General features: G+C 44.7%; 2 protein-coding genes across 7 annotated transcripts in view; one reads left to right on the plus strand and one right to left on the minus strand.

Annotated features, from left to right (window-relative positions):
• LOC136851952 (threonine synthase-like 2) overlaps positions 1–9,759 on the minus strand; it is an 81,510-nt gene extending 71,751 nt beyond the window's left edge. The window contains exons 1-3 of one of the 6 annotated variants that reach the window (XM_067126318.1): positions 9,733–9,759; positions 9,389–9,561; positions 1,103–1,177 (exon numbers count right to left, since the gene is read on the minus strand). In XM_067126318.1, the coding sequence (XP_066982419.1) occupies positions 1,103–1,166 (64 nt within the window). In that variant the 5' untranslated portion in view covers positions 1,167–1,177; positions 9,389–9,561; positions 9,733–9,759. Of the gene's footprint in view, positions 1–1,102; positions 1,178–9,245; positions 9,267–9,388 lie in introns of those variants that run through there. The other 5 variants (XM_067126329.1, XM_067126363.1, XM_067126354.1 and 2 more) reach the window with 5 other exon arrangements.
• Positions 9,760–9,791: 32 nt separating this feature from the next.
• Positions 9,792–27,122, plus strand: part of LOC136851983 (pseudouridine-5'-phosphate glycosidase-like) — an 86,718-nt gene continuing 69,387 nt past the window's right edge. Inside the window, 1 exon segment of the mRNA XM_067126385.1 lies at positions 9,792–9,979. The gene's annotated coding sequence lies outside the window, so the exon portion shown is untranslated.

Below are 27,122 nucleotides of genomic sequence, written 5' to 3' on the forward strand. Positions count from 1 at the left end.
ATCGCCAAAGTGTGACACCGGCATAAGTCCCCTATATGGCTTGTATTCCAGAGAAACAAATAACAATATGTATTTTTCCTAAAAATAAAAATCAAAGGCTTTTATATCTAACCCCACCTCTACTGCCACACTGAGGCCATCGGAAAAGTGAAGGCGACAGTTGGTGAGTGAGGGATACTCCTACCTGTTAACCACCTGGATAACTAACTTGTTACCAAGTTTTTTGAGCAAATGCAGCTTGCACTGAAAGATACTCCTGTATTAAAGGCTTTGGTTTATTTACCTAGGAAAAGTACAAATTATTTTTCAAAATTTGTTGCTTAGTTTTTCTATACATTATGCAACTGACAAAAACAAACATTCCAACATACGGTAATTAATACACATAATGCGTAGAAATGTATTAGTGGTGGAATTTTCGTTGTTTTTTGTGTAGAAATGAACGAATAAGAAAATAGCTATAATGACCGAAAATGTAGCAAAGTGTGGAAGTTGCTGAACTACAGAATTGAAAACTATGTAGCTTCAACCTGTATTTTCTTTTACACTGGTAATAAAATTGATGAACAGACACAATACACAAACTAAGAGCACTTTGAGCAATTTCATGTGCTTAGGGGTATGTACCCTTTAATATTCAAGTGTACAATTAAGGGCATACTTTGTACAGTACAGTACAGGCAGTCCCCCGTTTACGACGGGGGTTCCGTTCTTACGCCGCGTTGTAAACCGGAAAATCGTCAAAAATCATAAGAAAACCTTACTTTTAATGCTCTGGGTGCATTGAAAACGATGTAAACTGCATTTTTATTGAGTTTTTCATCAAAAAAACCTTCAAATTATGATTATTCTGCCGTTTTGGAGCCATATTTCTTCCATCGGATCGGCGTACAACGTGTCGTAACCCCGGAACATGCGTCATAAACCGGGAAATAATTTCTGATGAATATATTTGAAAAGCGTCGTAACCTCGGAACGTCGTAAGCCGGACCCGTCGTAAACCGGGGGCTGCCTGTATATGGAAAATGGGATTAGTAAAGTATTACAGTACCTGCAAGAAATCTGTTAGTTACCAAAAATGGAATACTAAAGATTTAGTTACCAGAAAAGAGAACTTCTTCAAAAGTAAGATTCCTCTCCTGTCCTCTGGTGCTACAGTATTTCATTGTGCCTTATCCTGGAATGAAATAACTTTCCAATAACACTTTTTTCAAAATATACAAAAGGTTGTTTTACAATACTGTTAATTTTAAGACAAATGCCAAAGTAACAATACTGTACTGTTAATTTCAAGACAAATGTGAAAGTAACACTTTTTAGCTTCATCCTAACTTTAAAAAATTTTACCTGTATTCTTTCCTTGGGATTTAAGGTAAATTAGTATTACTATTATTACTAATTTACTGACTAAAGTACCACCGACTCAGACAACAAGCTTCAGCGAAAAAGAAGGTACATACAGTATATTAAAAAGTGAACAGATGATTAGTGAACAGCAAGTAACAAAAATATAGATATATATGAAGATTTTGAATTACAATTTGTATTATTTGGAATGAATCTTACTTACTGTTAAAGTTAGCTTATATCTTCACCCCGTTTGGTGTGAACTGCATTCAGAATAAAGAAAAAAAATGCCTGGCTGACCTGCAAGGACTAACTCTGTAATCACCTGTTTCCCACCAAATGGCGGAAGGTTTACTTTCTTGTTAGAATCCTTCCTGCCATGTCCTTGTGCATATAGAGTGAATCGGCAGTAATAATTTTCACTAATTCTGGCTGATTTTCTCCTGTACAGTACTGTGCTTTTTTTCTCTTTTTGCTTTATGTCATCTACAGCAAGCGGAGATAGAAGCTTTAGACTGTACAGGAATGAGTTTTGTGTAAAATGACATTTTTATAATAAAATAAAGTTTTATATATACTTATCAAGTACTGTAATTACTTAGCTAAAGATTATGCTCTCACGGCATCCTAAATTAAAAATTCGCAGTAATGCATCAGTTGCAAAGTGGGGGGGGAGTGACAGGCCCCTCCCACTGCAACAGGGGCGTGGAAGCGACTCGCAGCCAGCGGTGTCATTCCATTTTATTTCCGCAAAGTCCATGAAAAAAAAGGAGAGAAGGGAGGGCTCTGATTCAGTAATTACTTGGTAAGTATATATAAAACTTTATTATAAAAATGTTATTTTTATATAAGTAACTTAACAAGTAATTATTTAGCTGAATCCAACACTGATAGGGGGGTGTGATGAATGGACAATTGTACTTCAAAACATTAAGTGTGGTAATGAATTGAACTAGAAAGGATGGCTAGCATTGAAACAATGCTTGTCGCTTCCTTACCTGGTAAGAGAGCCATGGCAGAAGAATACTGCCTCTGGTTGGTGCTCATCTCAACCTGTAGTGGAGCGGCGGTTGAGCTGACAGTCGCCTCTACATCAGTGGAAGTATTGCAACAGAGGAGATGATCGCTGACAAGACACGTGCAGAAAAAAAGTTGTCCTTGTTTGGGCGCAGTACCACAAACAAACAACCAGATAACGCTGTCACCCACCCTGACACAACAAACTACTACCCATTCAAGCTCCCTACATCAAGGCGAAGACATAAGAGAGACAGAATCTCTCCTATGCTTCTTCCCCCAACACCATGCCAGCCACTGATAAAAGTCCAAGGGTACTTCAGTTTTCAAACACTTTCCAATTCTTTTAAATAATGAGACACGAAGATCGATTTGCACCTCCAAAAGGTCGACTGAAGAATGGACAAGAGGGATAAATTGTGCTTGAAGGCAAGAGAGGTAGCCACTGCTCTGACTTCTTGAGCTCTAACTTTGATCAAAGGAAAAAGAGTCTTCCTGAATCTGGAAATGCACTTTAGAGATCAGGTCTCTAATAAAGAATGATAGAGCATTCTTTGAAAGCGGATGAGAAGGATTCTTGACAGAACACCAGAGGTTGCTAGCAGGTCCTCTGATCTTCTAGGTCCTATGCGGATAGTACCTCAGGGCTCTGACTGGGCAAAGAACCCCCTCCTTTCCATCTGGCTCAGGATTTCCATTAAATTCCTAATGTGGAAGGAGCGAGGCCAAGGCCTACAAGGATCCTCATTTTTAGCTAAGAAGCCTAAGGTGAAAGAGCACACTGTATCCCCTTGGGAGAAGTCTACCCTCTTGTTAATTGCATGCAGTTCACTTACACATTAGGCCATAGCCAGGGCTACTAGAAAGAGGGTCTTCCGCATAAGGTTCTTAAGGGAAGCGGAGGAGAGTGGCTCGAAAGGAGAACCCGTACGCCACTTAAGGACTACCAAGTTCCAAGACACTAGATCAGATTTCTTCTGCTCGGAAGTGTCAAATAACTCAATGAGGTCATTAAGGTCCTGGTTAGATGAAAGATCCATACCTCTGTGTTTAAAAACCGAGGTAAGCACTGCCCGGTATCCTTTAACGGTGGATGAGGACAGTCTCCTAGAGGTCCTCAAGTATAGGAGTAAATCCACAATCTGGGCTAAAGATGTCTCAGAAGATGAGAAGTGATGTCTGAGGTACCATCGACAGAACACTGTCCACTTTGACTGGTAGACGTTGCAAGTAGATTGTCGTCTGCACTTTGCAATAGCTACTTCAGCTGCTCTTGAAAAACTTTTCGCTCTGACGACTTTCCAGACAGTCTGAAGCCTGTCAGAGCGAGAGTGGACAACCCATCGCGGTATCTCTTGAGGTTAGGTTGTTTGAGTAGCCATGGTCTTTGGGGAAGCAGCTTCAGGAAGTCTACCAGAAGATGTAGAAGGTCTGGGAACCATTCCTTTGTGGGCCAGAAAGGGGCTATGAGTGTCACTGAGACGTTGCAGTGTGACACGAACTCGTTCGGGACTTCCCTCAACAAGTTGAAGGTTGGGAAGGCATAAAGGTCCAGGCCCGACCAGTCTAGGGGCATGGTGTCCGTCGCCCATGCCAGAGGATCCAGGGCTGGGGAGCAGAAGAGAGGAAGGCGATTGTTTCTTGAGGTGGCAAACAGGTCTAAGGACAGTTTGCCCCACAATCTCTAAAGGTCGACACAGATCCTGTGGTCCAAGGTCCACTTGGTAGGTAGGACCTGCTTTTGACAGCTCAACTTGTCTGCCAGGATGTTTAATTTCCCTGAATGAAGTGAGTGACCAGCGTCACTTGATTCTGGTGCGCCCAAGTAGAAGGTCATTTGCAGTCTGGCAGAGGGAAAAGGAACGAGTGGCCCCCGTTTCCTGATATACGACGGAGAGGTGGTGTTGTCTGCATGAACAACCACTGTCTTGTCACGAGTTGAGGTTGAGAAATGCTGGAGACCTAGATGAATGGCCTTCAACTCCTTTACATTGATGTGAAGATTGCTTTCCTCCGGGGACCATGTCCCAGAAACCTCTTGACCACGTCAGCTTCTTCAGGATGGTGGTCAGATCCCCCATCCAGGAGGGAGCAGCAGAAGGCAGAGGAGCAGCCAGGATGGCCAGGGAAGCAGGAGCAACCCAGGCAGCGGAGATGTCAACAATCGAGCCTGCAGAGACCAGGGCAGGCGGAGCAGCGTGGGAGCCAGGGAAGCCAGGAATTGAGACATGAGTGGTCGGCAGGGGGCGGAGCGGGAACAGGAGCCAGGCTGGGCCAAGAGCCCGGTAAGCCAGGAGCCGGGACCGGAGTGGGGTACAAGCAGAGGTCGGCAACAGCAGGAACAGCAGGAGCAGGAACCGTGACGTAGGGCACAGATGAGGTTACCATACTGGAGGGGCCTGGCAAGGATAGTGGGGCCATGGGTACCCAGGTGCAAGGAGACGTTGCCGGCATTTTAGAAAAGGCAGTCATGGTGACTGTAGACATAGTGGCAGTAGCCGCAGCATAAGTGACCATTGGAACACCAGACAGATGGGACAGCAGGCCCTCTAAAAATGTGATGCCAGGTAGATCCAGGTGATACCAGGTAGAAGTAAGGTCTGTCTGGAGCCTTCCACCTGAGAAGTGTCTACCACCAAACCTGAAGACAAGGTTGGGTCAATGAAGGGAGTCTCTACTCGCTCCTGGGGAAAAGATCCCCGGAGCAAGGAGAGGCTCCCAAGAGAGATGTCCTGATTGTCTGCTCCGCTGCGGCCTTCCACACCAGACACAGCGAGTGAAGAAGACGAAGGGGAGTCCTCACCCGAAGGAGAGGCAGCAAGAAGAGGAAGCTTGCCAGGAGGGAGAAATGATCCGGACGGGCCAGCCACCAAGGGAGACATCAGGGGGATATAGAGCCCTCAGATGACACCTTGACGGGCTTCCTTTGGTACTGTCTCCTCCCCTCAAACTTCACCCAGTGCTCAGCAGACCAGGAACAACACTCAGGACACGGTGAAGTACATGAACACACACGCCCCTGCAAGAAGAGCAAAGGGAGTGTGGGTCCATGTCAATACTAGATCGAAAGCTATTACACTTCTTACTGCCCACCCCAGGGCTCACACGCTGGGGGAAGGAGGGCTTACAAAGTTTATCAAAGGGCTTCATACTAACAAACAACAAGAAAAAGGTCCCACTGGGAAAAATCAGCTCAACGGAAGTCAGGGCAGAGAGCGAAGAAACACGTCCACACCCAATGACGGCTAAAAGCAAATTGGAATGTTTATGTCAGGGCAGGTGGGACTCCTGCCTCCCAGACAGTAGTTAACTGCCCAACCACCTTGTTTGAAAGTTCAACAGCCGTTTCCAGCTTCACTGAAAGTAATTCCTAATGTAAAGGACTGATGGTTTGTATGTCATGCCGGAACAAACAGCAGGCAGGGCAGAGGGTACAGTGAGTTCCCCATCACATAGCGGCCGAAAGCAAAGTGAATGCTCACCGTCCAGGTGGGCGGGATTCCTACCAGGTGGACAGTAGTTAACTACCTAACCACCTTGCTTAAAAGTTAAGTGGCTGTTTCCCAGCTACAATGAAGCAAATTCCTAATGTAATGATCAATGCTTTGTATATTGTAGGAACAACGCGAAAAAGCAAACGGCAATCGGGCAGAGAGTGCACGACGACATCCTCACACAACGGCGGCCTAAAGCAAAGTGGACTGCAGATCGACAAGTGGGCGAGGCTTTCCCCCTACCATCAATAGCTATGGACCTTGTTTGAAATTTAAATGGCCATTCCAGTTTGCGTTCGCATGCTAAATCCTATGTAAAGACCAAAGGGTTGTATTTGTGTAGGAACAAAAAGAAGTTGGACTTTTGCTGTCCCAAAGAAGAGAAGACCTGTTGAACATGAAAGTTCAACTGCAGTTCCCTACAGGACTGAGATCCCATAGGACACTGTCTGGCAGAGATGGGTGCCATTAGTCAACTGCACCAATCTAGCTGCAACCTCCACTTCATCCTGAAAGGATTAAAGTAGACCCCAGATCCAGACCAAACTTCAATGCCAGCACCAGCACAGTGCCAAAATTTTGTGCATTGACTCGAGATGCCAATGAATCATGTCCCCCTACATGCTCACAGGAGGTTACCCTGTGAGCTGGGTTGTCAGCAAAGACTAAACCCAGACAACAGCATTTTGAATACAGCCTCCTCCATCAGGTCATCCATACTTCACCTGTGACACCAAGAGAGAGAAAAGTGAGCTCAAATTCACTTGTGGTATTGGTTTGGCACTGAAAGAGAGAAGACCTTTCAATGAGTTAGGGGGACATGTAGAGTCACTGCACTGAACTGGTCCTCAGTGAACTGACTGCACAGATATAGGTGAAAGTCAATGGTTCACAACACCACTAGTAATTTATGGCCAAGACAACTAAGTTAGAGCCTAAGCTCCCTCAGTGGCAGGGAAAAACTAGAGAAAAAGTCCCAGCGCTTACCCCAAGGTCATACGCCTTGCAACTGGGCTTGATGGCCTCTAGAAATAGCAGACTCTGCACCCTGGTATCTAAATCCTGGTTTACAGGACCCTTGGGACCATTCCAAGTGCTGACAAACCTGAGACACTCTTGATGCAGGAGGAGCCCTGTTGAAAACCCACACGAAATCACTCCCCACTCTGAATTAGAAGACGAGTACATACTTCCTCATAAAAAGCTCAGGAGGAAGCAATGAAGCTTCCTATCCTTGCCTCGATGCTTAACCTTCCCAGGATAAAGGGGGAATGGTCCCTGGCACCTTTGCCCCATCTAGTAGAGGCAAGGCCTCTGCCAAGTGAGCCACACCCCACACGGTAGTCAAACTAAGCTCACAACAAACCTATGGTAGTGGAGAGTGCACTCACTCATGGAAATGTGGGCAATGGCTTTCCATGATTGTGCCAAACCTTCTAGGACAGAAAAGGAGGGAAACCACCCTTAACTAAGCCTGGATGGCAGGACTGCAAGGGCCCTGTCACCTCCTTGGACCCCTGCAAGCCAAAGATCCAGCACCGGTAGTACATGTAAGGTAGTACCTTGACTGGCCTAGATAACCTGGCTAGCTAGGCTGGACTGGCACCCCCTGCAAAGAGCATGGGTAGCAGCAGGGGGGGTCCTGGGCAGGTGGTTCGAGAGCCTTGACCAGATCCATCAGCCTGGATAGCAGTTGTAACTGCATGAGGCACAGGCAGCATCAGGGAATCCAAGACCAGTGGTATGAGAACCTTGACTAGACAAGTGCCCCTGGGACTTCCCAGTCCTAGGATCAGCAGGCTCAGGTATCAGGTGGTCTGAAAATCAGCCACGTCCCGGGCCAACAGTCACCCATGCAGAACACCACGGGTGCAACAGTACTACACCATGAGACAATCGGTCCTCTTCCTCAGAAGAGGACCAAATGCTGGAAACCTATCGTGTCTTCCTGCAGTGATAGTTAAACAGTAGACCTATTCTTCTTCATCTTGAAAATATCAAAGAGGAAGGTCAGAGGCAATGGAGTACTTCACAATAACCATAACTACAGGACAACAAAATCTGAAAATCAGAGCCATCAATAGGGTAAAACTTTATTCTAGTTGCCCGGCTTGATTACTACCAGTCGACGAACAGGACAGGTTACTGCCTTCTAGGGGGGGAAATCCAGGGGGGGCACGTGGTCCTAAGTTAGGTTAGGTAGGTAAGATCTGGTTAGGTCAGGATCTGGCATTATAGGAAAGGTTATGTCTAGTTAATGTATGTGGAACCTGTCCCGGTTGATCACTGGCAGGAATCAGGCTGTGCAACTAAAGTAAGGTTTTACCATTGATAGTGTCCAAGCCACACGAACGAGTCATGCTAACCCCTAACTGCTCTGAAGGGCCAGAGGCAGACTGGTCGAAGTGCTACCTGGTCACCATGGCCGTCCGACCATGGAAGAACCAGGAACATGGGCTCATGGCTCCCTGAAAACTCAGTTAAAAACTGAGAATTCTGGAATGAATGTGCAGAGCGGGGGCCGTGCAAACTACCATGCAGTACCGAAAGACCACTGGGGAAGAGCAAAAGTATTTCCCTATCACCCTGGAAACCTGACCAAAGAAAAATAGGGAGAACACCCGTGGATCATCAGCATGGAAACCACAAACTTAATTCCTTGCAAGAAAGCTTAGGCTATTTGACCAATGGGTTGGAAAATACAAAACAAACACATACAGTAGGCTAGTCAACAACAAAAGAAAGGAAAAGGAATACAGTACTTATGTTTAATCAACAGAGTTCAACCACCAACAGTTGGGCAGAGTCAAGAAAGCAGTCTGGAATCAACAGTGGTAGAAAACAAAGTGGAGTGCAGACTGCCAGGAGGGCAGGGCTTTGCCCTGCCTGTCCGTAGTTTACTACTTTGTCAATAAGCTTGAGCAGTTGTTCCAGATCATGTTCGCAAGCAAAATTCTACATAAAGAACGAATGTTTGTATTTGTGTAGGAACAAACAATGAAAGAAGTTTCAACTTGGTCTGTCAGTGATGATGGCATGTGTTTGTGGGGAGGGGGGAGGTTCCCTTCAGTCACTAACCTACTACCAGTTAACAGTAAAACTGTACTTTAGTTGCACGGCCTGATTTTCTCCAGTCGTTGACCGGGGCAGGTTCCTCATAGGTAAATAGATATAACCTTTCCTATAATGCTAGGCCCTGACCCAAACTGACCTTACCTACCTAACCTAACTTAGGGCGACGTTCCCTGACCTAGCCGGGGAACATTGCCCCCCCTGGACCCCCCCAAAAGGCCGTAACTTGTCCCGGTCGGCGACTGGCGGATATCAGGCCACGCAACCAAAGTAAAGTTTTACCCACTTAACTCCCTGTTACCATGTTTCACCCACCCATTCTGGATCGAGTTGAGAAATACTGGAAGCGGAGAAATACTGATGCAAAAAGGCAACGTTTGCATTCCCGTACAAAACCAATACAGACTAAACAGGATCTTAGGTTACTTATTTTCATAAGAGTACGTCCGTATACTTACTTAGATCGGCGTATTACCTCTTAATAACGGCAGTTTCCTTTACTCTCTGATTACCAAAGCTCTTTAAGTCTTATCACTCTTAATCTTCATTCGATGCCAAAGCTCTAAGTCTTATCACTTTTAACCTTCATTCGCTGTCCTGAGTTCACTCGTGTTTTTGTTCCACCCATTATCTGTCAAGAAACATTTCAAATATCACATTCTTATGTACATGACTGTATCACAATCATTCTCATCTTCGTCTCTTTAACCTAAAAGTATTTGTTAACTATCAAAGTTGTTTCAGTTAAGCAGTTAATTCATGTCAGGTCAATGTCACGTTCAGATTCCGATAGACAGACAACCTGTCGGATGACGTCACGCACGACCTCAATGTTTACGTTTATCAGCTGATCAGCTTCAGAGTCGGCACCGCACGTGGTCCCTCCGCTCTCTCTCTCTCTCTCTCTCTCTCTCTCTCTCTCTCTCTCGGCCGCAGTAACAGTTGTTTTCGTGTCCGTGACTCGCGGTTCCCGTCGCCCGATTACATTGCTGCAGCGACATTCAGTACTCGATACTACAATCTATACAATCTGTCGGTTTCTGCACAAAGTATGTATATTAATGACTAGGTTCGTTGACGTGTTTCGATACAGTGATAATTTTAGACCGAACTAAAGATGTTGCCATAGACAGAGGTAACATTATTAGCCTCAATATCACTTTAAACGTAGGTGGAGTTGTACTAGGCATGAACGTACTTGAGGAAATTAGGTTATTTATCACGGTTTAGGCCTACATCATGTGGACTTTATAGTAGAGGTATTAATTGCATTTTGGTAAATTGCGGAGGCTACGGTGTAGCGTAGGCTATTACCCTTAAGAATGCTGTTGATAGAACAAAGTTGACAGATAACACGGTAGAACTTAGCAATGGGTCTGCATGGGGTATTACTTTGGAAATTTATTTTTCTTTTAGTATTTTGGTTGATTGTCAAGAATTTAGCGTTATTTTTGGTCAATCGGCCATAAGCCAATTAACCTCAGAAGTTGTGCTCTGGCTATCCTGGAGTGCTAGCCTATTGCCCATGTGCAGTGCTACAGGGAAGCGTTTGGTAAAAAGTGGAGGTAATTCTAAGCCATATTTCTGCGGTGCCCTATAATTATAGACTGTGGCATTTGATATGTTCCTATGTTATTTTACTTGCTTTACAAGAATTTAAAGTAATATTTTGTTGGCCAGCTGTAATTAAACTGTAATTGACCTTTGAGGACTAGCCTACACTACCAACGGGGTACTAGGGTTGTTTACTGGTTACAATTTTGCCGTATTAGCTATGGAGGAGGGTGGGGGGCTCTCCATGGAATGCCAGCTTAGATCTACCCCGTTGGTAGTGTAGTCTTCAAAGGTCAATTACAGTTTAGTTACAGCTGGCCGACAAAATATTATTTTAAACTCTTGTAAAGCAAGTAAAATAACATAGGAAAACGTCAATTGCCATAGTCTAGCTCACTGCGGAACTATGGCTTAGAATTACCAAGGTGGAGTTTCCTTCACGGGGGCCGGTGGGCAGAGTTCCCAACTAAGTAACAGAGCCTGCTAAGTTAGGGTACGTTAGGTAAGTATACAGTAGTTGCTTTTATAATAGGTTTCCTTAGCCTATCCGTTCTTAAACATATGGCTCCCTGATGATTTGTGCATGTGTGGAACCATTACATAACAAATAGCTGGCTGTCTGGTCTACCTCCCAACATTTCCAAAACCCTAGAGGTAACTTAGCCTGTACCAGCAGTTCCAAGTCAGATATGCATAGACTAGTTTATGTATTGATCATTTATTTAGTAAGTAACATTTATACTAATGTACTGCTCATGAACAGCATACCTGAACCATATTTGCTCCAGTTACCCGAATTCATATAACTGTGGTACATTTAGCCTACCCTGTACACACTTTGTTTCTACTAAAAGACAAACCATTGCTTCATATGCAGGAGTATATCTTGTTGCAAGCTGTCATCAGTTGCAGAAACTTGATAACAAGGTGGGTACTGGTGGTCATCAGGCACTTTTCTTTGGTTGCCATCTAGAGTAAATGTCTGTTGTTCCTACACAATATACAAACCATTGGTCCTTTACATTAGGAATCACTTACAGCAAAGCTGGAAACGTCCGTTAAACTCATGAACAAGGTGGTTAGGCAGTAACTACCTTCCAGTAGGCGGGAGTCCTGCCTGCCCAGATGTAAACGTTCCAATTTGCTTTCAGCCATCATGCTGTACAGACGTGTTTTTGGAGCTCTCTGCCTGATTGTCATTAAGCTTTTCTTTCCTAGTAGGATCTTTTGAGTTGTTTTTGTGTATATATTGTGTGTTTGATATTATTTAATATACAAACCCACGATTTTGATAGCCTTGTGGGAAGGCCTTCTTTCTCCAGCGTGTGTTTCTTGAGGTCGGCGGCCAGGGTCATAACAATTTGCTCCCCTATCATTTGGACCTCATGCCCTCCGCTCCTTGTTGGGAGCCGTGACTGCAACCTTTTTTATCTTGCACGAGTGTTGCTCACGCCCTCGGTGACTTCTCCTTCATTCCTTCTGGTAGTTTCCCTCCTGGCTGTCTCCTTCAGGAAAGATCTCTCCTTTGTCCTCTTCGCTCGGGGGTGGTGGGGGGAGCAGTTGGGCGACCTCTTCTCAGGAGCCTCCTCACGCTTCGTAGGACAGTCCTCCTTGGAGCAAGAGGAGTCCCCCTTTACTAATCTTTTTTGCTTATGTCTCCAGGTTGACAGCGAGCATCATAAGGCGCAGCTGAAGTTTCCCCGTGGGCTGCCCTTATACAGTGGATACTTAGACGACAACTACGGTGACGGTCATGGCTAAGATCCCCAGGTCGGTGTCAACACTGTGGCCTGACAAGGGGGACCAACTGCTGTTTGTTTTCTGGCACTCCTTATGCTGTACCACTGCCTCCTGTTGTACCTGTGGTCCTGTCTGCTCCTGCTGTGCCTCCTGTTTTTTTGCTCTTGTTGGCCTGGCAGCCAGTCACTGGGCTGCTCCTGCTGTGCCTCATGCCCCAGCTGCCTGGTTGCTCCTGTCGCTGCTGCTGATGTTCTTGAAGCTCCTGCCAACTGGGCTGCTCCTGTCATGCCTCCTGCTTCAGTTGCCCTGGTCGTTCCGTTTGCTTTTCCTGGTGTTCCTGTTGCCTGGGCTGTTCCTGTTGTGCTTCCTGATTGTTCTGACACAATATACAAACCGTCAGTCCTTTACACTAGGAATTATTTTCAGCGTAGGCTGGAAATGGCTGTTAAACTCTTGAGCAAGGTGGTTAGGCAGTAACTACCGCCGGGTAGGTGGGAATACCCACCTGCCCGAATGTAAACATTCCAGTTGTTCCGACACGATATACAAACCGCCAGTCCTTTACATTAGGAATTACTTTCAGCATAGGCTGGAAACAGCCATTAAACTCTTGAGCAAGGAGCCTGGTTAGGCAGTAACTACTGCCAGGTAGGTGGGAATACCCACCTGCCCAGATGTAAATATTCCAGTTTGCTTTCGGCCGTCATGCGTTGCAGACGTGTTTTGGATCTCTCCGCCTGACTGTCGTTAAGCTCTTTTTGTCCCGGTGGGATCTTAATGTATTTTTCTGTATACAGTGAACCCCCCGTATTTGCAGGGGATGCGTCCCACACCCCCTCGCGAATAGGTCAAATCCACGAATGCTTACGATGCCCCTCTAAAAACGCTTATACTTGTCTACCATGAAGGGTCAAACACCAAAGTATGCCTAAAAATACCAGCCTACATCAAATATACATTAAACTATAACCTTATTACTTATTGTATTAATCTGTGAAATGATACTATTAATATAATTTCCAAGTCATCTTAAACATTTTATCGTTACATCTATACGTACGTACTGTATGGCTTACAGCTGTAGGTGAAAATAATCTAGTCCCCCCTACATATTCAGCCACACATTTTCTTTCATACAGTTATAAGCCGTCTCGTTTTCGTTTTGGGGGGAACATTGGTATTTACGTATACGTAATTCACAAAAAGAGACAAAAAATTTTTTAAAAAGTTATGCACGTTTTAAAAAATTTTATACTACTGTACTTAAATATTAAGATTACTACATAAATAAATCACACGGGTACTCACCAGCGATGAATGTTGATTAAAGATGATGATGAATTAGCTGTGCAGTGCGATGAATGATGATGAAGATATGATTGCACAGCAAAGCACAGGAGTTACAACTCATCTGAGGGTGCCTCTTCACCTTCAGGAGGCACGACTTCAGGCGGTTGGGGAGGCATTTCTTCAGGCAATTCAAGAGGCACTACTTCGGGCGATTGGGGAGGCACTTCTTCAGGCGATTCAAGAGGCACTACTTCGGGTGATTTGGGAGGCTTTGGAGGGGCCTTCTTCGTCCGTGTGATGAACATGGTGGTAGGCAGCTGCTGTCGCTGCTTTTTCATGGTGGTGAGGGTTTGATTATAGGGCTCCCATGCTGAATCAAGGATGTTTGAAAACTTTAGGGAGCGTTCCATAAAAGGATCCCATGTTGAAACATACTCCTGCATATCCTTAATCATTCTCTTCATGTGGGACAGACGTTCCAAAGTCAGGCCGCTCTCCTCTTCCTCCTGCTCCTCCCCTGAACCTGGTGTATCTTCTTCCTCACTGGCAGACTTCGTCAGCTCTTCCAAATCCTGGTCCGTCAGGGGGTCAGAGTGAGCATCAATAAGGGTGCCGATTTCATCCTCCTGAGGAGAGAAGCCCCTGTAATCATGAACACACTCCGGCCACAACTTGTTCCAGCATGCGTTCAAGGTCTCCTTCTTCATGTCATTCAGTGATCGGCTGATGATGCTCAGACATGTGGCAATCGTGAATTTATGCCAATATTCTTTTAGCGTAAATTCACTGTCACTGTCCATTGCAGTTACAAGGTGCTGGAGGGAGTTCCTGGTATAGAGTGCCTTGAAGGCACGGATCACGCCCTGGTCCATAGGCTGGAGGAGAGAGGTGGTGTTGGGAGGGAGGAACTCAAGCTGGACTCCCTTGTAAGAAAGATCGAGAGGGTGGCCACCAGCATTATCCATAATCAGCAACACCTTGAACTCCATGGCCAAGTCGTTCAGGTATTGCCTAACTTGAGGGATGAAGCTCTGATGGAATCAGTACTCTGTGAGGACTTTGGTGATCCAGGCCTTAGGGTTATGCATCCAGAACACAGGAAGCAATGCCTTGTTCTTATTCTTGAGGGCCCTGGGGTTTGCAGCCTTGTAAATGAGACCTGGCTTAAGCATGAAACCAGCTGCATTCCCACACATGATGAGGATGATGAGGGTAACCCTATCCTTCTGGCCTTGAATCCGGAGGCTTTAGCTTCGTCCATCATAAGGCATGTCCGGGAAGGCATCTTCCAGAACAGGCCAGTCTCATCCATATTGAACACCTGTTCTGGATGGTAGCCCTTCTCCTCGATGATCTTCTTGAAGGCCTCTGGATATTTCGCGGCTGCTTCAGTGTCTGCAGATGCTGATTCCCCATGCAGAGTAACAGGCTTTAGGTGGAACCGCCCCTTGCTGGCCTGGAAACCTTGAGGCGCTGATAATGTTCCTGCTTGGGGCTCTTCCCCCTCTTCTTCTGCTGGTTCATCAAAGCCTAAAAATTCTAATTCGCCTTCTTCAACGCCTTCCTCTGCCTGTACTACGTCGTCGCCTTCCTTTAGCAGTTGATAACTGCTGGTAGAGTTGTCGTGCTTTCTCGCGAATGATGTTGGAGTCGAGGGGCACGTTTTTCTTCCAGCAGTCCTTTATCCAGATTGCCAGAGCAGATTCCATTTTCATGATTGTTTTATCCCATACGTACTGTATGCGCAGAAGATGAGTGTTAGTATATGTACGTGCAACCAGTAATACCATGCGTATACCGTAGCGGCAAATTATCGGCAAATGACCCAATATAACCCGTTTTATTGCTATCTCACGTTTGTGTGTTTTGCGTGTACAGTACTATGGCCTAAAAATATTTTTTGAAATCGTGCATTAAGATGTCCTCTGAATGCTCTGCTTCTTCTAAGGCCTCTGTGGAAATAATAGCCTACAATTACTGTAATGACTGATGAGAAGAAAGTACTGTAGACATGATTGTTTTGTTAAGAGAGGCAAAAGTCATGGAGAAGTAGCAGCCCATTACAGCATGACATTAATTGCGGTCGCCCGCATTGAGCATGAACAAGGTAAAATACTCATGCAGCCCTACTGTACCACCTTCGTTGCCATGTTCAAATACCTTAACATGACAGCGCCTCCCGTCATTCATCGTACTGCACAACTAATTCATCATCATCATCATCTACAGCATACTGAAATGAACATTCATCACCAGTTACTACCCGTATGATTTGTATGATTTAACTTTACTGTATTATTTATTATTATTAAGGTACCCAGTGTAGTATTACATACGTAATATTATTATTTAATTTCTATTACTATTACATGTACAGTACTGTAGTACAGTATTATTATTGATTTACATGATTATTTAATGTTATTATACAATAAATATGAAAATACAGAATACTATTGCTATATGAAAAAGACAAAAAAAATCTGCATCCGCAAATATGGAGTTTCCCACGAATATTTTTATAGATGTTCCATGGAAAAACCCGCAAATGTGTGAGTTTCCCGCGAAAATTTTTTAGATAGGTTCCGTAGAAAAACCCACGAGTGGGTGAGTCCGCGAACCTTGAGAACACGAATACGGGGGGTTTACTGTATATTACGTGTGTTTGATATTTATTAATACAAACCCGCGATTTGTGATAACTGCATAAGCTGTCATTCCCCTGCGCTGTGTCTTGGGGTTTGACAGCCAAGGCTGTATTTAGAGTAGCGTAACCGAGTGGTAATGCTTCTCTTCCAGTAGCCCTTTATTTAGATACCGAAGGCATTCCCCTGTACAGTCAGAGGTATTAGATTTAGATGTAATATCTTCGCTCCCCTTCATTGATCGGGATGTAAGAGTTTGCTACCCTTCTTGGGCTCCCACTCTCCATGTACAAGGACATGACTACTTCCTTCCTACTTGTGCTGAGTGTTGTTTTCGCCACCTGTGCTTAGAGAACTACGGGGCGGGTGGGAGGTTGCGGCCGTCGTCTGTAAGTTCTGCTTACATAGTGCCCTTGGTGGCCTCCCCTCCTTCCTTTTCTCTCCCCGTAGGTTCTTCCTTCTCTCCTTCAGTAGAGATCTCTCTCCTTCCCCCTCTTCGCTCGCTCGTCAGGCAAAGACCGCAGGGTGGGGGCAGGCGGTCAGGCGACCTCTTCTTGGGTACCTCCTCTTGTTGCATAGAGGAGTCTCCCTCTACTAATCATCTTTGCTTTTTCTTTTAGGTTGACAGCGAGCATCACAGACACAGCAGTAGTTGGCTGGATATCTCAGGGGATATCTCACATGAAGCAGTCCTGACGTTCATTTAGTATTGCTTCGGGATCGACCACAGTACTGAGCTGGATGACATACTGTAGTTCCACGTCGGGATCGTTCCGACTCTGTTCCTGCCGATGTGGATCGATCGCTGTCATTGCTGGCCTTCATGTATGCTGTGGCATTGCCTCTGGCATATCTGTGGTCCATCTGCTCCTGCTGCTCCCTGTGTTGTGCTCCTGTTAACTCGACAACAGTCTCTGGTTGGCTCTTCCTGGTCTCCTGCCGCAGCTGTCCTGATCGTTCCTGTCGCTGCTGGTGACTTTCATGTGATGTTCCTGTCTGTTGCAGTAGCTCCTGCCCTCTGAACCGCTTCCGTAGCTCCTGCATCGGCTGTCCTGATCGTGACCACTGCTTCTCTTGGTGGTCTTGCCCGGGGCCGCTTCCGTTGTGTTCCTGCCAACTGCCCTGGAGGTTACGATTTCTGCCATCCTGTAGAAGATGTCGGAGTGAAGGTGAAGGCAGTCGCCTTGTGGAAATGACGTTCCTGGCCGTTGCAGTAGCTCCTGCCTTCTGAACCGCTTCCGTAGCTCCTGCATCTGCTGTCCTGATCATGCCTGCCGCTTCTCTTGGCAGCCGTGCCTGGGGCCGCTTCGCGCTCTCCTCAAGTGAATCCACAGCTCCAGGTGAGGATACAATCATATATGAAATGCAGAAACACCTCCCAGATGATGCCAAAAAATATTTACTGAAGATTATAAACAAAATATGGGAAACTGGAATTTTACCCAAGGACTGGAAAATATCCATAATTGTCCCTGTTAAAAAGCCTAATAAAGATGCTTCCCAAGCCACCAGCTATAGACCAATAGCTCTTACCAGCTGTGTATGTAAGCTGATGGAGAAAATGATAAATACTAGACTGGTTTGGCACCTGGAGACCAAAGGATTACTATCGCCATTTCAATTTGGTTTCAGAAAAAACCGCTCCACCCTTGATCCCTTGCTGAGGCTGACCAACCAAATCCAGCAAGGATTCGCCAAAAGTGTCAGACCATTGGCATATTTTTGACTTGGAGAAAGCATATGACACTACCTGGAGAATTGGCATCATGAAACAATTGCACAAGATGGGCATATGTGGAAGAATGGTCAGGTTTATATATTCCTTTTTATCAGACAGACTTTTCAAGGTAAGAGTGGGAAACTCCTTCTCCCAACCTTTTATGCAGGAGGAAGGAGTTCCCCAAGGAAGCGTTTTAAGTGTAACACTTTTTCAGTGGCAATAAATAGTGTGATTGAAAAAATCTCGCCCCTGTTAAATGCTCGCTTTTTTGTCGATGACCTTGCAATATACTGCACAGGATATGATTCCTTGTCTGTATGTAAACATTTGCTAAGGTCTATTAATGCTATTACTAAGTGGGCTGATGAGAATGGTTTCAAATTCTCCTCTTCCAAAACAGTTGCAGTAAGATTCACCAGGTGCCGGCGTGTGGAAGAGGTTCCCACACTTAGTTTAAAAGGGTCCATCCTTCCCTTACGAGTGAAGTTAAATTTCTGGGGATGACTATTGACCATAAATTAACATGGGCTAGCCACATAAATGCCCTAAAGTTTAATGTTAAACAATCTATGAATATTTTAAAGGATGTCTGTGGATTTAGTTGGGGGGCTGATAAGAAATCCCTTCTGAGGCTATATGACTGTCTGTGTCGATCTAAGCTAGACTATGGCTGTCAGATTTATTCCTCAGCCTGTACAACCAAGCTAAAAGAACTGGATGTTGTACACAACATGGGGTTGAGAATATGCTCAGGGGCTCTTAGAACTTCGCCTGTTGAAAGCATTTCTGTTGACACAGATCATTTACCCCTTGATCTAAGAAGGCAAGAGCTAGGGTTGCGATACATGGCTAGAATGAAAAGTGCCCCCAAAAATCCCTCCTTTCAAGCACTAAAGGAAACAGACTCTCAAAGTTTTTCTGGTACAAGAGCTTCTAAACCATTCCAAATTCGACTGAATGAGGATGTTAGGAATAATCACCTTAAATCCCAGAAAGTCCTGGAAGTAGAATATCCTGTAAATCCTCCATGGCTTATCCCAGAAGCATCAATATGTAAGAAACTGTTTAACAAAAAGGACTGCACTGTAGAAGAGATTAGGGAAAATTCTTAGAGCACGATGTTACCCATACTAATTTTACAAAAATTTATACAGATGGATCTAAGTCAGATAGTGGTGTTGGTTGCTGTTATCATTGGTGATACTAATTTGACTCTGCATCAATATTTACTGCCGAATTAACAGTCGTAGTGTCTGCCTAGATTTAGTTTTTCAAAGTAGTGACTCTAATTTTGTCATATACTCAGACTCTAGAAGCACCTTAGAAGCTATTAAAAATTTAATAGCTTTCATCCATTAATTCAAAAAGTTCAGGAGTGGCTTTTTCAGGTATATTGTCGACATAAATCAGTCTCTTTCTGTTGGGTCCTTCTCACGTGGGGATTCGCGGAGGAACGAGATGGCAGATAGGAAGCAAAGCTGATAGTATTTTATCAGAAACCTCTTTTAGAAAAGTGCCTCATACAGATCTAAAAGGTCCCATTAGATCTTATGTTTTAACACGTTGACTGCTATGTGCTCAATATTTTCTGACTCTCTGAATGAGCGATGTGTACCTATGTGGTACACATGCTAAGAATATATATTTTTTCAAGTATCCAAAATTTAATCAAATCGGGCTTTTTATTTTATTATTGTAATATATTGAAATTAATTAAATTAAACTAGAACATTAACTAGACACTTTATTTATTACTGAAAGTAATCTTCATATGCTGGCAAAAGGGCATATTTTTTTTTAATTCTTTCTTTCTTTCAGTAAAAAAATAGAAAACATTATCATTAGATCAACAAAAATGCTATCCTTTTAACCGTAGATTATATTATATAAATTCAGTAGAAAAATAAATCAGTTTGGTAAACATTTTACTTCTGAAAAAAATTAATAGTGTCCTTTTCTTGGTGAAAAAATATCCATTTATATTTTGTATGATGAAGGAAATCATGTAGTATTTAGAGTACAAGTATAAAATTAATATTCTTTCTGTTTTGCTTCTACATAAGAAAAACAAATTAACTTTTCATCATATTGGGACAATGGGTAATTTGTATATCAGTCTATATATGTATGTGTGTATGTAATGCAAGTATGTATGTATGTATGTATATATATATATATATATATATATATATATATATATATATATATATATATATATATATATATATATATATATATATATATATATGAGTTAGACACATTACAGAAAAATGGGCTACTGTATACAGATGGGCAGATACAGTACATGAATAAGAACTGCAGAAGACCTAAATAATTTACTTGTATATAAATACTTTTATTTATGCAAAATACAAATTCATATTGCCAAATATACAGCCTGTATATGTTTCTGTGTCTGTCTGTAACATGTATGTGCATCTTATATGTATTATATTCATGTTTATATATATTCCTATATGAACATGTGTGTAAATCTACAAATTTCATGTACACATGAAAACATACAAAAGTATATATATATATATATATATATATATATATATATATATATATATATATATATATATATATATATATATATATATATATATATATATATAAAATATGTATATATATATATATATTTTATGTGTGTGTGCATGTACATACATGTGCGTGTGTGTGCATGTGTGTCTGCAAAACACCAAATGACTAATAAATCTGTTATAAAATAACAATATATTGAAATTCTACACATTTTTGAGTTGACCACGTGGTACATATAAACACAGTAAGTGCAATCATTCAGGCGATGTGTGCCTTTTAGAGTCACACTGAGTATGAGCCACGTCTGGTACACGTTGCATCACGGTAATTCCCTAGATCAGTCTGAGCGATATGCACCATAATTGAACATCCACAGTGTGACCATTTTGGCACACAACACCAGCAGAACTGTCTCTAATAGTTTTGGGCGACATGAGCCATATATGACCACATCTATTATGTCCATATTAACACAACGCCTGTAATTAAGACTTTTGTTATGTCAGGCGAGTGTACCACATAAAGTCATTTTACACTGGCTGACCACTCGGCTTACCTTAGGGATACACCATAACAACTCTCACGTCAATAGCTAGCTGGTTACTGATTTTATGAGGTTTAAAGAGAATCGCCCATTGGGCGTTTCACAGCATTGCCAATCGCAGTCAACGTGTTAAGTAAATGGCAAGAAAGGTGGACTTCTCCTTCTTGCCAATAATAAAAATATAGAAATATTAGGGATAATGTACTACCGTGGTCTTCGTCATTCCAGCTTGACAGACGAACAGAGGTTATTTTAACGAGATTAAGGATTGGGCACACTCGTCTGACCCATCAGTTTATTTTTGAAGGAAGCAGCCCTCCAGAGTGTGCTTACTGTGACAAGACACTAACAGTGGAGCACATTCTGGTGGTCTGCCCCAGATATTTTAACCAAAGAGAGAGATATTTTCAGGGTAAATCCCTGTCTGATATTTTGGGAGATGAAGCAGATATTTCTGCTATCATCTCTTTTTTAAAGTGTATTAAAATTTTTAACGATATTTAATTTTATTTAATAATTTATTACATCACATTGAATTTTAATGACATTAATTTTTTTTATGTATATAGCACATCATTCATTAAACTTCATACCCTTATTTATTGGTCACATCACTTCATTTTATTTATTAATCATTTCCTTCATGGATTCATAACTTTAACATAATTTATTTTCTTTCCATTACGGCGCTGAATGGCCTTGTTGGCCCCAGTGCCTGGGCTTTTGCCCTAAATATCATACATCCATCCATCCGGGGCCGCTTCCATTTTGTTCCTGCCAGCTGCCCTGGAGGTTACAGTGTCCACCATCCTGTAGAAGATGGCGGTGTGAAGGTGAAGGAAGTCGCCCTGTTGAAGCGACGTTCCTGGCCATTGCAGCAGCTCCTGCCTTCCGAACCCCTGCCGTAGGTCCTGCATCTGCTGTCCTGATGATGCCTGCTGCTTCTCCTGGTGGTCGTGTCCTGGGCCACTTCTGTTGTGTTCCTGCCTGACTGCCCTGAAGGTTACTATGTTTCATGTCCACCATTCTGTAGATGTCGGAGTGGAGGTGAAGGAAGTTGCCCTGTGGAAGTAGCCGCCGTCTTCTTCGTCTTATCTTCGACTTTGTCTTCTGCTGCCTCTTCCCTTCCTCTCCCGAGGTCCAAGGGGGTCCCGGGAATTGGACAGACCTCCGTCGGCCGAAGGAGAGGAAGGCTGCTTCTTCCCCTTGATACCCATGGACGTCTAGGGACTGCCTCCTTCCGAGGAGGCAGTGGGTCTGTCGTTGGCTCTTCCCAACCTTCGGGTTAGGAAACCGATTGGCATACCCCTGCGTTTTGTGTTTCAGGAGCTGTGGGCGCGCAGACCTCGGTTTGTGATCCCATTCCCAGTCCTAAAGGTGCCGCCCCTAAGACGGGCTGCTTCGGGCGCTCGTTCGTGAGCCGCTCCGAGTGCTCGAGATTCTATGGAATATCGAGTATCCCGATCTTGTCAGGAGAGTATTTCCTTGGCCCAGTTCAGGAGCAGTGCCAGAGAAAGGGCTGAGGCACCCAGGTAACTCAGCCCTTCCTGCCAGCACCTCAACTGCTCCCTGAGTGCTCTGTTCGAGTGAACTTTTTTTGCTCTTCCCAGGAAAACGCTCTGCCACGGTGCAAGCGCTCTTCTTCCCTCGTGTAGCAGTAATCTCCTTCGGTTGATTATCGCTCACAGTCCATCTCTCCTACTGGTCTTACTGGCAGGACAGGTAGGGGTACTCTTTCTCCTCACCTGTTCTCTTTTCCTCTCGGTTGTTCCGAGGGGCGCAAGACGGAGAGAGAGAGAGCTCTTCGGAGTTCGGCTTCCTGGCGTGCTTTGGGTGTTGGTCCCCCGATTGTCTCGTAGTACAACCAGGTAGCCGAGGAGGGTTTCATGGGATCTGTAAAGGCTTCCCAAGGGCAAAGGTACAGGAGTTTCACGCTTTGGAAGCAGCGAGGGTCTTCCTCTTCAAGTTGCAATTGCCCTCGTTTTTTGGAGAACTTCGCGCCAATTCATCAGCGCGAGGATCCCCGGGACAGGATCGTGACTCCCCCAATGAATAATCTTTATCACTCGCAACCCTTGCAGTTCCCAAGGGGCCGAGAGTTTAGGGGGCCGCTGCAGTCCTTGCTTCCGAGAGCGTTCTTGACCAGATGAATTCTTTTCTTCGGAGGAGAAGTTCATTCAAGTTGAGACACCAAGCTTCTCCCCTGCCTTGACAGAATACGAATTCTTCTTGCCTCGAAGGGTCTGGCCAACTGCAGTTCTGTGGGCAATTCTGGTACTAAGAAGAAGGACTTTGTCCCAATTCGGATCTCCGGTTTCGTAAGTCCCAAATTAACTCAACCCTTAGGAACGAACCTTACTTGGTTCTGCCTTTCTCTTGCAGAGATTTGCCAGATACCTCGGTAATCAAGGTTCGTACCAGGGCACTGCCTTGTCCTTTGGACAATGGCCAAGACCTTTGGATCTTAGTCATCTCAACTCAACTTCGAGTTCAAGCCAGCCCCCCCTCACTCCTAAGAAGTCCCAGGCTTTGATAGAAGATTGCGGAACATAGCCTCTCCTACCCTTCTAGGAAAGTGCACATAACTGTGTCTCTTTCCACCCTCTTTCCCATAAGGGAGGAGGGAAGAAGGGAAGAGAGAAAGAAGTATCGATTGGGAAGTTCTCCTACTGCAGATTCCTGGATGAAATGATAATTATCAAGTCTCTGGAGCTGGCAGCGACATTGCTGAGACCTGGGGATGGATTCCTTCAGAAGTATCCATTTCCCTTTGGTCTCAGCAATTATTTTCATCCCGCTTCCTCTCCCGTGCTCCCAATTCGGGAAATGCCAACCCAGCTAGAGCTAATTGTCTCGGTATCTTGTCATTTTGCAGAAGCTTCCCCATGGCAGATAATGGAAGCCTGCTTCCATTCCTCTGTCCATCTTTCCTCTTCGAAGTATGAGGAAGGAGTTAGGCTAATGCTTGATTGAAGGAGCCTTCGAATTTGCTTGCATATTCCTCTCACATTGTGTGTCTACTTATGGATTCACTGATTGAGGAAGAGGCGCACACCTGTAAGACTTTGTCTTGAAGGTGTGGGACCGAGACGATTAGTACCTTCTCATCACCATCCTGGGCTCAAGGCAACCTTCTGGCCTTCCAAGAATTCAGGATGAGTTTTGCGACACTCATTGGTTCGTTGAACAACAAACCACAGTAGTGGCATTTGTCGACAAATAAGAGGGAATCGTTTTTTCCTCCTGTTTCATCTGTCGACATTTGCAGGTACTCGAGTGTTCTGTAGCACACTCGACATCTCAATTAGCCAGATGCATCCCTAGTGGGGATGTATTGGCAGGCGAGCTTGGCCTCGGGTTTGTGTGATCTGGACGGAACATGCTGCTCACTCGAAGATTCACAAAGAGATTGCTCAATTGAGAAATCCCTACCGTCTTTCTGTTGCCTCCCTGCACAAGTCAGTAGGTGTTTCTCGCTCCTTCATACCAGACCCAGGGGCCGCTACGGTGAGGCATGCTGCCTCTCTGGGAAATTTGATATCTACATTTTTCCCTCTGTATGTGTCTGTTTTGCTAGGGGTTCTCAAGCATTGCTCACCCCGAGTTACAGACAAATGCCGGAAGACTTTGCCTCTCACCTGACCTGATAGCTGAGGCATCGAGAAGAGTTCTGCTTGACCCAACCTCCTGTAGCAGCTACACAAGAAGCAGTTCTTCGGGCAGTACATCCTGGTGTGTTGGGAACTGGGAGACCTTCCAGCTTCCCTTGCAAGCATAGGCTTTCTTGCCGAGCGGCAGCGGCTATAGCTGGATGTCTCTTGAAGTCCTCTGCAACACTCTCAGGGACTGGAGCCATCTTCGCTGGTGGATGTTGTTGCGGAACTCCTTCTTGGGTCAGAGTCGCTCTTCATGTCTGGACTTGCTCATCTTCTCTGCTGAGGGTTGCTTCTTTCTCTATCATTTGTGAAGAACATAGGCCCTTGCGACCTAGTCTTCTATCTGAAGTACTTCTTCTCCTGTCAAGATTTAGCTATGGATGAGAAGCTTCTTCGGTCTTGCTGTCTTGGGGAACTGTTCCCTGGGTGGCATGTGACTCTCGTTTAGGGTTCCTGTCCCATGCTGCATGCGCCCTTACGAGTCATTGGAGAGAGATGTGCCCTCGTTGGACCATCTCTCATCTTGCTCCGGCCTTGGCGTAGAAGATGGAAGAATAGGTGAAGGGGATCAATACCTCGACTCCTCGGATGTCGTAGGTGGACTCCAAATCCTACGACATCTATTGTCAGGTTCGGGTCATCCTTGTTCCCCTCCTCCTTGAACTTTGTATCAGTGATCCAGATCATTCGTTACTTTGTCCTTTAGGGAGCTGTGGTACTTTCCGAAAAAGCTCGACACTCCTAACCTGGATGTCATCGACATTTTCATTAGTACTCTCTCCCAAGGTGAAGTGTCTAAGGACACATCTTCCTCCTGGCTTCGTGAAGGAGGTACTCGGCAGCTGGCGACGATGATACTGGTACTTTCCATCCAAGAGCTCACGGAACCGATGGCTTGGTCCATCCCTTGCATTCCGGAAGTTTTTGTTGGGCTGGAAGAAAGACGTGGTCCCATAGACCGCACTCTTGTCTTCCTATGGTCTTGCCCACAGACCCTTGGAACCTTTTTTCCTTGGCCCTGTGGTGGCTGCTCAGCAAGTTGTGTTTTCTTACCCGGCTCCTTCAAGAGAACTAGGAGCATCTTGCCTAAGGTGTTGGTTCTGGAAGTGAGAAGGATACCGAGAATGACTGGCCTCTCTTCCTCCTCCTTCCCTGTCCTTCTACTTCTCCTCCTTCAGGATAAGAATAGGACTCGAACAAACATGTGCTGGATCTGGCACTGATGCGGTAAGACTACACATTGAGCACCCATTCTATTTTTCTTCTAGAATCATAGAAGTAATTCCGTTCCTTCCTCTAGCAAGAGGAGGAAGGAGAGTCTGGCAATAAGGGAAACCCTGTCTCAGCTTTTCCGTACTGCCTCTGACTCTAAGATTCTTCCAGCTTATTTCGTATTAGTCACATTTCCTCACTCATGCGAAAAGGTCCAGTATCTGACATTTGATCTTGCAGTTCACACACTCTGATCAATATGTCAGAGGCTCGGGTACTCCTCCTCGCTCTTTTGATCAGGAGGAGTAGCCCAGTGTGCAGAACTCTAGTCAGTTCAAGAGACTCACTCAGATTCCTCCCTCCAACCTCTTCCTAATGTAAAGGACCGACAGTATGTATATTGTGTCGGAACAAATCACAAATTTTTAAAGTAAATTGTATTTTTCCTAACTATACAAACCTGAGGTCCTTTACATTACATATTATGCCCACCTCATGCCACCCCTCAATCTTAACCTGGACTGAAAGGCAAACTGGAATGTTTACATTTGGGCAGCTAGGTATTCCCACCTACCTGGTGGTAGGTACTGCCTGACCACCTTGCTCAAGAGTTTAACGGCAGTTTTGCAGCTTACGCTGAAAGTAATTCCTAATGTAAAGGACCTCAGGTTTGTATAGTTAGGAAAAATACAATTTACTTTAAAAAATTATGATTTTTTCTCGCTCCTTCATACCATACCAGACCCAGGGGCCACTACGGTGAGGCATGCTGTCTTTTTAGGGAAAAATTCAATATCTACATTTTTCCCCTCTGTATTTGTCTTATTTCGCTAGGGGTTCACAAGCACTGCTCACCCCGAGTTATAGACAAATGCTGGAAGACTTTCGCCTTTTGCCCGACCTGATAGCCGAGGCATCAAGAAGAGTTCTTCTTGACCCAACCTCCTGTAGCAGCTACACAAGAAGGGTTCTTCAGGCAGTACACCGTGTGTGTTCAGGACTGGGAGACATTCCAGCTTTCCTTGCAAGCTCAGGCTTTCTCGCTGAGCGGCAACGGATACAGCTGGATATCTCTTGCAGTCTGCAATTGTTGCTTCTCTCCCTTTCATTCGTGAAAAACATAGGCCCTCGCGACCTAGTCTTCTATCTGAAGTAGCCTTCTTCTCCTCAGTCAAGATTTAGCTACGGATGAGAAGCTTCATTGGTCTTGCTGTCCCAGGGAACTGCTCCCTCGGTAGCATGTGACTCGTTTAGGGTTCCTGACCCGTGCTCTGCACACGCCCG

The sequence above is a fragment of the Macrobrachium rosenbergii genome, chromosome 3 (assembly GCF_040412425.1).
Source record: "Macrobrachium rosenbergii isolate ZJJX-2024 chromosome 3, ASM4041242v1, whole genome shotgun sequence".
NCBI lineage: Eukaryota > Metazoa > Arthropoda > Malacostraca > Decapoda > Palaemonidae > Macrobrachium > Macrobrachium rosenbergii.